General features: G+C 40.8%; 1 protein-coding gene across 1 annotated transcript; it reads right to left on the reverse strand.

Moving 5' to 3' along the window:
• Nucleotides 1-2,149: 2,149 nt before the first annotated feature.
• On the reverse strand, nt 2,150-5,221 carry LOC310934099 (amine sulfotransferase-like; the record flags this gene model as incomplete). The annotated part of the gene is made up of 6 exons (XM_083897732.1): nt 2,150-2,268; nt 2,401-2,575; nt 2,683-2,777; nt 3,127-3,253; nt 3,334-3,542; nt 5,068-5,221. The coding sequence occupies 6 exons, from the start codon at nt 5,219-5,221 to the stop codon at nt 2,150-2,152; spliced, it is 879 nt and encodes a 292-aa protein (XP_083753858.1).
• Nucleotides 5,222-11,769: the final 6,548 nt, after the last annotated feature.

The raw sequence follows: 11,769 nt of genomic DNA on the forward strand, positions 1-11,769 counted from the left end.
ACCTACCAGTCCCTCAAATTCTCATTCACCCTCGTCTGCATGTTTGCCTACATCCTCTCCTTCACACCAAAGCAGTTTGGATGTAAGTAAGCACCTTGCACTTGTCCCACCTTTTACACAAGAAGTTCACTCATATTTCAATGCTTTCGAACATATTGCCACCACATTACGTTGGCCAAAGAGTGTGTGGTCGCTCTTATTTCAGTGTAAATTGATTGGAAAAGCTCAAGAAGTTTGTACTTCACTGTCAATTGAGGACAGCTTCAATTATGACATTGTTAAAGCCACCGTCTTTCGGGTCTATGAGCTAGTGCCAGAGGCCTATAGGCAAAAATGTCATACATTACCGTTTGGCGTCACCTATACAATTTTTGTGTGTTTTCCATTACAACTCATACCTTTATTCATCAAAAGAATTCCAAAATGAATAGAAAATATAGTCAAGACATTCACAAGATTAGAAATAATGAAAAAACTGTTTTCAGCTGTGCTAACATCATTGCACAAGGGTTTTCAAGGGTTTTCTAATCATCCAATAGCTTTCTATCGCGATTAGCAAACACAATGTACCTTGAGAGGTGGTTGCTGGAAATGGGCCTCTATACACCTATGTACATATTCCATTAAAAACTAGACGTTTGCAGCTAGAATAGTCGTTAACCACATTAACAATGTATAGAGTGTATTTATAGAGTGATTAATTTAATGTTATATTAATTGAAAAAAAGTGATTTTTCTTAAAAGAAACCCCGGCTATAAGACTTGTAGTTCTTAAAAGATAAATGTTAGTATCAGTTATAATAAATTGATATAAAAAACCTTCTTGATGTCTTCGTTTTTATTTAATTTGTAAAAATAGTTTAACTCGTAGGTCGCAATTTGTTGTTAACGTCCCAATGCACTCTGGGTAGTGACGTATAAAGGTTGTACTGGGGGCTTCGGGACCCTGTTGTGACTGTTCAGCATAAACATGTCATCTGTTCAGCCTTTTCAATTTGAACCCGAGCGAAACATACAGGAGGAGGACAGCACTGACAATGTTTCACAAAACGAGCATCAAAATGAATTATAAGAAAGACGGGATGAGGCAAGAGTGGGACAAAACCTGTGGAAGCCAATCGACTTTCGATTGGCTTTTATCGAAAGGCAACAAGGGAAGTGCTGTGAGTTTACACAGCTTTCCCACTGACAAGAAGAGGAGAAAGGAGTGGGAAGATGCCTGTGGAAGGACACAACTTCCTAAACATCCGCGGCGGTGTTCTCGACATTTTTCGCCAGAAGCATTTGAGGCTTTTAGTCGACCACAGCTGCTAAAAGACCTCACCGGAGCGGGTGGATACAAACGGAGACTTAAACCAAATGCCTGTCCGACAATTCTCCCACATAAGGAGCCTAAACGCCCGCGTGAAGCGAGTGAAATTCGCGTTAAAAAGCGGCAGAGACAAGAGACGCTGGATGTTCTCCTGAGCAGACAACCCGCGTCTGCAGTCGCCGCTTCACTGTATATCCATATATGGAGACGCAGTTGCCGCACGTACACCACAGGTTTTGTCCCACTCTCGCCTCATCCCGTCTTTCTTATTCTTCATTTTGATGCTCGTTTTGTGAAACATTGTCAGTGCTGTCCTCCTCCTGTATGTTTCGCTCGGGTTCAAATTGAAAAGGCTGAACAGATGACATGTTTATGCTCAACAGTCACAACAGGGTCCTGAAGCCCCCAGTACAACCTTTATACGTCACTACCCAGAGTGCATTGCGACGTTAACAACAATGGCGACCTACGAGTTAAACTATTTTTACAAATTTAATAAAAACGAAGACATCAAGAAGGTTTTTTATATCAATTTATTATAACTGATACTAACATTTATCTTTTAAGAACTACAAGTCTTATAGCCGGGGTTCCTTTTAAAAAATGAGGACATTTCTGACCCCAAACTTTTGAACGTAGTGTAATTGTGAAAAATCTGCCCGCCAGACGTACAGTATGTAGAGTTTGCACAGGAGACTGGATGCTTTCAATAGCCTGTGTGTTGCGCTCATTGTGCAGTCTTAATGGAAGTAATAAACCCCGGTTCTAAACAAAAATATAAAATCGCTCTATAAAAAGATATTGAGATGAACATCAGCCTCTGAATTTTTAGAGGATCTACTGACTGATCTCCCAGGTGCAGGTTATGGGAACGTTGCTCATCTTCTCTTTGTAGACATGGTCAAAATGCTCATTCTGGGCCACTGTGAAGAGATTCTTCCAATCTCCTGCTATACCTGGTCAGACACAGACAAATTAAATGATCTCTGCTTGTTCTACTTGACTTATTTCAGAACAATTGAAGTTACTATGATTTCCTTGCAAACTAAAGTGTTGCTATCCTGACTGAAATCCAAGTGGAAACAAACCTTTGCGCATGGTATCTTCTTTGTAGCGGTATTTTTCATTCAAATCCTTGTAGTTTGCTTTGGGGTTGGTCTTCATGCTTTTGAAGGAGGACACATCAACGATACGATCGATCGCCTCATCTGTCAGGTCTTCTCCAAGGAAAGCACAAAGCTTCACAACTTCACCTCTGAGGTCCTGTCAATTGCAGGGCATTTAATGTGCATTTCATTTTATGTTTCATTCTCAGAGACAAATGAAAACTTTGTATTGCACATCATTGGCTTAAAAAAAAGATTTCCCACCTTCAGCAAGTTCTCATACTGGACAAAATGGATATTCGCTTGGTCCCGTTGTTCGTAGTAATCCTTCACATGATCAAACCATGATCCCATGTAAACTGTTGATGATAAAATAATCCGATAATCAGCGACACCTGCTGCTTTTTCTGCTTGTGTCATGAAAAAACATTGTTTAGCATGTGTGAATGCTATACATGTTCTCAGGACATATTAAAGAACACTTCCTCAACCGACTTTGTCTGACCCACAATGGACTGATAACATTTCCTGTAGTTCAGTGGTTCACTGAGCGACTCAGAACACACTCAAGTGAGATCAGATCACAAAGTGGTCACTTGTGGTGACAACCCCAAGAGGCATGTTGATGTTAATCTGAGATCAGATCCCAGAGATAAAAAAAAGTAATAAAGTACTAAAATATGACACTCTGAATCACTCTGAACTTACCATCACCTTCCAGAAATTGCTGAAAGAAATCCTCAAAGCTCTTGGGTGTTTCTAACGATACCCAACTATGAGCAAAGTAATATGAAGACACCGCAACATCCTTTGGGTTTCTCCAAACATAGACAACCTGGAAGTCAAAACATACATATTCGTTTGCATGGTCTAATTTGATTTTGTGTCGTTTCAAAGCTGAAAAGTGTAAATCACCTTGACTTGCTTGGCTTTTATATCCAGGGGCAACATTTCAAAGGGAAGATGTGTGCGAAGCATCCGAGGATCTGGTCTGTCTCTGAAAGGGTTGTCTAAAGATCTTGCCTCCAGCATAGGGACTCGATCTCTATTGGTTAAATCCTCTGCCTGTTCAGGGTGAGCAGCGTCCATAATCTGAACCATGATCTGTTGCATCCATGTTGTGCCTATGGAAGTAAAAATAAAGTAGGGAGTACTACTTGAAAAGACCCAAATGTGTCTGACTATCAGGAGAGGTGGGCAAAATGGCAGCCCCTTTTTTTTTATTTTCTTTAAATTAATCACTTACACAAGCATAATTTTGATATGAGTAGTACATATTCAAGTTCTGCTTAACCCATTGAGGTCGGGAAAGCATTGCCGCATATCTACCATTAAAGCCGGGGGCTATGTTGCGTAATTCTACAATTGACGCCGGGAAAGCTGATATGTCAATTTTCGTCTTGTTCTGAAATTTCTTCAAGCAAACATGGAGGACTTTAACAGCGAAGATATTTCCGCCGAAGGCAGTGATTTTGAGGAGTTTCTCTGCTTCAATTACATTATTGCAGATGACTTTGAACACGCCGAACCAATCGACCGGGATTTATGGTTAAGACATACGTTTGAAGACGACCACGAGTTTGAAGGTTTTGAAAGTGACCGGGAGACGGAGAATTACCACCATGATCGACCGCACGCCAGGGGTGAAAGTCGATTTACCTGCAGATGCCATACCGCTGCAGGCATTTAATCAGATTTTTACTGAGGAACTTTGGGCGCATCTTGTTACCGAGACGAATAATTACAGTGACACATGCTGTTCTTGTTCTTCGTAGTCCATCATGGCAAAATCAAGGCACAAGTTGATATTACTTTATTTTCTTAGTGTTTTTTAATTGAAAATAGTGCTGTTCACTGGACTTTTACATTTTTTTGTGAAGGTGGATCTAAATAAAGGCTGAGATATCAATCAGACAAACTTCAGGTTTTAGGGGTTTCTTCCGGAATCACCCATAGGTTTTACAGGCATTTTTTCCAGGCGTTTTAAGCCTTAATGGGTTAATGTCCCTCCTAAATGTTACACATTGAACATTCTCTTAGGATTTATTATTTATGACTAATCATGAACCTCTCTGTGCCCTCATATTGCAGGCTGCAGGATCCAGATCCAGTTTCGAGACTAGTATTATTATTAGCAGTAGTACTAATGTCATCATCATTATGCTATGATTGATGCTACTGTGTGTATAAATGACATTGTAGTACTATAAACATCATGTCATAACTGATTCAGAACGGTCTTGTCTAAACCTATACCTTGATACATCTGTTAAATATCTGCTCCTGTTCTCTCTCTTCTGTAACTCACCTCTCCCTTTCCCTTTTCTCTCCCCCACCTCTCCCCCTTTTTTCCTTTCACCCCAACCAGTCAAGGCAGATGGTCGTGCATCTTTGAGTCTGGTTCTGTCAGATTTCTTCCTGTTAAAGGGAGGGTTTTTTCTCTTCACTGACGCCTAGTGTTTTCTAATTATCTGAATTGTTGGGTCTTACTATGTGCAGTGCCTTGAGATAATGTATGTTGTGATTTGGCGCTATACAAATAAAACTGTATTGAACTGAATTTATTTTGCCACATTGGTTGATTAAAAAAAACTAAAAAATACTTTACTTGGAAAAAAATAATTGGAAAAATCTTTAAAAGCAAATTACCCGACTTTGGGTATGTGGCAATGAAGACATCAGTTGGACGGATCTCAACATGCAGAAGCTCATCAAGGTCCATGGGTCGCATTTTGTCTTTGACCAGAAAGTTCCCCTTTTTGTACTTGTAGAGAGAAGGGTTGACTAAATCCAATGACTCCATGGTTGCTGAAATAATATTAAAAAAAACAGTTAGAATAAGAGGTACAGAGGTCAGATCCTACCAAGAACACATAATTTGACAGCTATTATGGCTTTGGATGCATCTCTTTGCTCACTTGCATGCTGTCATGTCTGTTTAGCTCCATTTTCTGAATGACAGTTTGGTTCCGTTTGGTAACTCCTGTTTTTTATTGAAAAAACCACAACAATTTCCATAAAATACATTTCAAGGAGAATTTGATTATTCTTATTAGGCTCTGGGATGGGTCAATGATTAGCAGAAACATTGATTTTTATGCATTGTAATTTTTTTGTGCAATGTCAGATTTTTAGATATTTTTAGATAGATCCCTAATTTTTTCCTAATGGCACAAAACGCCACCTTCACAAAAATTAACTGTAAAAATTGTACATATTAATATTTTTTCCACATTAAATTGGTCAATCTTTTAAAGCTACTCCAGCCTTAATTATAGATATCAAATACTTTTAAAGTGTTAAATATGCATTTAAATATTATATTATAAATTTTTTTATTATTATTATTGTTGTTATTGTTATTGTTATTATTAATATTTGGTATGTATATTTCAGGCTGAAGAAGCTTTAAAAGACTGACCAATTTAATGTGGAAAAAATATTAATATGTACAATTTATACAGTTAATTTTTCGAAAGTAAATAAAAATATTAATTATGTTTATATAGCAGTTTTTGGGAAGCTGGCCGTTTTCTGCCACGAGGAACACTTTAGTAAGTTCTCACATTGCTTAGCCATTTTAGGCTTATTTAAGAAACCGATGTGACAGTTCTAAAGTTTACCAAAAATGAATATCTTTGGAACATTTGAACTATATTCATTCAACACAGACAAAATGGCTTAGCAATTAAAAAACAGAAAGCCACGTAAAGTCAGGGGCCGAGGGACCCCTGAGGGTTAAATGTTTTCCCACTAAGTGGCACTTTCTCAAAGCCACAAGAAAGATCAAATAACCCTCTGCATACTGCACAAGTTGATTCATGATTTGTTGGGAATTTCTAGTTAGACAAGTTATGTTTTGAAATCGCTAGAGGAAAAAGATAAGTTAAGTAATCTCATACAGTTGTGCTCATCCGTTTACATACCCAGGCAGAATTTACGATTTCTTGCCCATTTTTCAGAGAATATGAACACAAGCACTTTTCTTTTACTCATGGTTAGTGGTTGGCTGTAGCCAGTTATTGTCGACTGTGTTTACCCTTTTTACATCATAATTACAACACAAACTATCCAAATGACCCTGATCAAAAGTTTACATACCCTGGTGACACAAATGGGTTTGAATGGCTTTTATTGGTTATGGCTATTATTATTATTAAATTAGTGGGTGTGTATTAAAGGTCAATGAGTTTCTGGATTCCTGACAGACCATTGCGTCTTTCATCCAGTGCTGCACTGACATTTTTTGGATTCATGGGTCATGGGGAAAGCAAAAGAATTTCCAAAGGATAAAATATCAAAGGAATTGTGAATGCCAATCAGCAGTGTTCAAAGTCAAAAGAAAATGAGGGGTTCTGTTGAAACCAAACCACGGTCAGGTAGACCAACTAACATTTCAGCCACAACTGCCAGGAAAATTGTTTGGGATGGAAAGAAAACCCCACAAATAACTTTAATATAACTGAAATACAGGACTGTCTGAAAAAATGTGGTGTGGCTGTTTCAAGATGCACAATAAGGAGGCACTTGCACAAAGATGGGCTGCATGGTCGAGTTTCCAGAAGAAAGCCATTAATACGCAAATGCCACAAAATATCCCGCTTACAATACACCAAACAGCACAGAGACAAGCCTCAAACCTTCTGGCACAAAGTCATTTGGAGTGATGAGACCACAACCACAAACAGTACATTTGGAGAGGAGTCACCAAGGTCTACGATGAAAGGTGCACCATTCCTCCTGTGAAACACGGTGGTGGATCACTGATGTTTTGGGGATGTGTGAGCTACAAAGGCACAGGAAATTTAGTCAGAATTGATGGCAAGATGGCTGCAGTAAATTATCAACAAATACTGGAGGAACATTTGCACTCATCAGCCCGGAAGCTACGCAAGGGACGTACTTAGACATGCCAACGTGACAATGATCCAAAACACAAGGCCAAGTCGACCTGTCATTGGCTACAGCAGAACAAAATGAAGGTTCTGGAGTGACCATCTCAGTCTCCTGACCTCAATATCATTGAGCCACTCTGGGGAGACCTCAAACGTGCAGTTCATGCAAGACGGCAAGACAATTTACAGCAACTTGAGGCTTTTTGCCAGGAAGAATGGGCGGCTTTACCATCTGAGTAATAAAGAGCCTCATCCACAACTACCACAAAAGAGTAGCTGTCATTGATGTTAAAGGGGCCAATACACGCTGTTAAGAACTGGGCTATGTAAACTTTTGATCAGGGTCATTTTAGCCAACCACTAACCATGAGTGAAAGAAACGTTTTTGTGTTATCATTCATATTCTTGTTGAAGAAAAGGTTGTTGTGGAACTGACTCTGTTTTTGCACAATCAACCAAAATTGGCATATTTAACCAAATCGACATATTTGACAAAATAAGAAATTGATAATAGTTTGAAATTGGCATATTTAACAAATAAGAGTCTATTTATAATTTGAGAAGAATATAGACTCTCTCAGGTTGGTGTTTGGGAAATTCCAGTGTTACAATACTCCCACAGAGTATGATAACATCCAAGGCCAAATTAAAACAGGCTCATTCTGTTGTATTCCAAACAAGCTCATGTGTTCTTTGAAGTCTGTGAAATCAGCTGATGGGAATAGTGAAAAACTCTTCATGAGACAGACAGAGAAGTGTGTATATTTTAGAACTGTCATACTGAAATGCTTCATTATAACCAAAAGTTTGAATGTCTTCATAATGAATGTGTGTATTAAGTTTGTATCATGTATGGACATGTAACCAAGGTTAGTTGAACCCCAGGTTGTTTATAGTCAATTATTTGTATATGTATTCATGTTTTAAGTATTCTCTAAAATCTAAGTTCATTAGTATTTTTTCATGAGCGGGGAGCAGTAAAAATATCTTCTCCTATAAGGGTTCTGTATATGTGTTACTGTCTCTTTAAATTAGGTGACAGTTTTTTGGCGCTGTTTTCGGTAAACGAATAGCTGACAGGAGTGTGCATCTCACTTTAGCACCAATCTTTGCGAGTCCCTCTCGTCCGATGCCTGGTGTGTTTTGTGTGAGTAGTTGGAAGAGATGAGAAGAAAGAGGAAGAAAACTTAGAGTTGAACTGATAAAAAACTAACAGAAGTCAGGAAACTGAAGACAGAGACAGAAGAGACCATCGGTGTGCCGCGAGTTCGAGTAGGACGACGTGAATTGTGTAAACAATAGAAATCCCGGCTGTTTTTTTTTATAGGGTCCTTCACTTGGGACCTTGGTTCGTCTGCTGCCATTCGTCGATCTCCATCTCCATCCTGTTTGCCACCCCCCCGGTCACTCACACCTTCATCCCCATCTTCACCCCCCCTGCAATACTCCCCATTGGACATTCGTTGTTAAGAGGGCGGTAGGACTGAGTGCACTCATTTTATTTTTTTCCTATTCATTTGAACTTTTGGGACAATTTACTTTTATTACCTGAGATCTCAGAGGTTTTTTCTTTGTTATTTTATATATATCATTTTGGTTCAAAATGACACTTGAAATAACTGTGACCCAATTTGTAATGGTTACATTCTAGGTACTGTTGATTTTTTTCATATACAGTATTCACTTTACGTTATTTACCGTTTGAACATACTGTGCTGACGAAAAAATATTTGTTGGGTCCAATATAATTCCTTTAAACCTTCAGTCTGTGTTCGGTGTAATTTTTGGGGTAGATATTTACATGGTCTGGTCCAGAAATCAGCCTGGTAAATATCAGCAGTCTCCTCATCGGGTCTAGAGTAAAAGTTAACCCTAATTTTGCTGTTTGATACTACGCTGCCTCAACATAACAGGAACAAGTAGGGGTTACAAAGTGGCGAGCTAGCCAGGAGACTGCTGCAAATTAAGTTAGATCCTACCCCAAATAGTCTGAAATAAGTAGAGTCATACAGACTTAAAAGTTGAGTTGATTTGTCGTGTGAATTATCATTGAGATAGACCATAAAACTCATTAAACTTAATTGCATGATAAAATGGATCTTTGCAATCGGTTTGACGTACATGGACCTAGTTGCCTTTATGTTACGGGCATAGATGAACAGTATACTGATGAAGAAATAACCAACTTCTTTAAGGTTATTGGGGACATTAAGAAAATGGTCAGGGTTCCTGACGTGCCAGATCAGCCAAAAGCCAGAACCCTTGTAGAGTACTCCTCAGAGCAGGCAATTTCAAGGCTTGATCCTGTAAACCTTGGCCATGTGCCTAGCCCCCATGATCCCAATATTACCTGGCATGTGAGAACCATTCGTGAGGTGTGTCAAGAGGAGCTAGGGAGAGAGTTAGCCCAAAGCTGCTTAGCTGACCTGAGCACTCTCGCTGGGAGTAGTAAAGCTGGTTTTTGGAATGTGCTGCGGCAGTTAGAACACGTCCAATCAGACCCTGTTCCCCCACTGAGCCCCGATACTCACTTCCAGTTGTCAGATCAACCTCTTCCTACAGCAAGTAGTGGCAGCAGAGCAACTAATGAAGGTCCAGCTGACAGTCCTGAGCCAAGCCCAGTTGATCCAGCTTCTGATGCTCCCAACCTCAGCTCCCCCAGAAGTCCTCCACTTCTGAATGTGAGCACGATTAATCCACCTCAGGTCCAGAAGGTTATCGTTGAACATTTCATTCGCAGTGATGCAACGCCATCTAGCTTCAGCCAGAGCAGAGTCCGGACCTTCTCAGGACGACTTCCAAAGCCAAATGGCGAAGTTGATTATGATGGCTGGCGCACCCAGGTGGACCTTCTCCTCAGTGATGTTTCATTATCCGACTCCCAAAAGGTAAGAAGGATCTTGGAGAGTCTGCTCAGTCCAGCTGCTGACATTGTCAAGCCTCTTGGAACAAACGCACCACCTGCAGCTTACCTCACTCAGCTTGAATCTGCATTTGGAGTGGTAGAGGATGGAGAAGAGCTATTTGCGACATTCTTAGGTTCAAACCAGAATTCTGGGGAGAAGCCCTCTGCCTACCTAAACCGCCTCCAAACCCTTCTTACTAAAGCCATCTCCAGAGGGGGAGTTTCGCCTGCAGAATCAGATAAGTACTTACTCAGGCAATTTTGTCGAGGATGCTGGGACCAGAGTATGATCATTGGCCTCCAGCTTGAGCACAGGAAAACTAGTCCCCCATCTTTCCCAGAATTACTGCTTCTATTGAGAACAGAAGAGGACCGGCGGGCTGCCAAGATGGACAGAATGAAAAAACATCTAGGAAGTACAAAGGCTGCAGCACATGTTCATTCAGTCTTGAGCCTGCCAGCATTTGATGAGGAACCTAGTGTCACAGTTCCCAAAAAGCCTGATGCAAGTTCCAAACTTGAAAGGGAAGTCGCAGAACTTCGGAAACAAGTATCACAACTGTTACACAAAGAGAGAAACGAATTCAAACGTGAAGGGCCCCCAAGCAGTTCAGCAAGGAAGGAAACGCCCTTGCAAAGTGAAAGTTTAGTAGTCCGTGTCACAAATCCTTCGATGCCCCAAACTCCCACTCAACCAAGACCATGGTTCTGCTTTAAGTGCGGAGAAGATGGCCACATTTCCGCAAATTGCACCAATGAACCTAACCCTGGCCTTGTACGGAAAAAGAATGCAGAACTCAGAGAAAAGCGTAACAGATTCTATGCACGACAGGGATCCCCTGAAGCATCTTTAAACTTGTAGAGGCTCCTGCAGCGGGACGACCAGGAGCTGAGGACGTCAATCAGACAAGTCCCACAGCAATGACCCACAACATGGAAGAAGAAACGGGAGTTAAAACCGCTGATGGTGGGCTACCCCACACCCTACCTCCTGGGCTGGTGGGCCCTCGCTGTGTCTCTACAGTATCCATAGGGGACACAAGATGTCAATCTATCCTTGATACCGGATCTCAAGTTACCACCATTTCAGAGACTTTCCGTTCCAAATACCTGGCATCCTTCCCCATTCAGCCCATTCATCATTTGCTCGAGGTTGAAGGGGCTGGAGGTCAGTATGTACCTTATCTCGGCTATGTTGAGGTCCCTCTAACCTTCCCCGACAGTGTGACTGGTGCGGAGGAGCAGCTAACTGCCCTGGCGCTTGTTGTCCCAGAGTACCGGTTTAATAGCCGAATTCCAATGTTGGTTGGTACTAATGTTCTGCTGCAACTCCACCAGCGCGGGATAGACCGTGACAGGCCGACATTCCAGAGGAGGTCAGATAAGTTTGCATTGCTTCTCCAACATGTTGCCAAAGAACATAAAAATGAAAACAAACCTTGTCTTGTGAAGTTGCATGGGAGTAACCCTGTCACTGTTCCAGCAGGGCACAGGCTGTGTGTGGTTGGGGATGTCAGGGTTGGAAAGGAAAGTCCCAACACATCCTTTGTC

This window comes from Microchirus variegatus (assembly GCF_963457635.1).
Source record: "Microchirus variegatus genome assembly, chromosome: 11".
NCBI lineage: Eukaryota > Metazoa > Chordata > Actinopteri > Pleuronectiformes > Soleidae > Microchirus > Microchirus variegatus.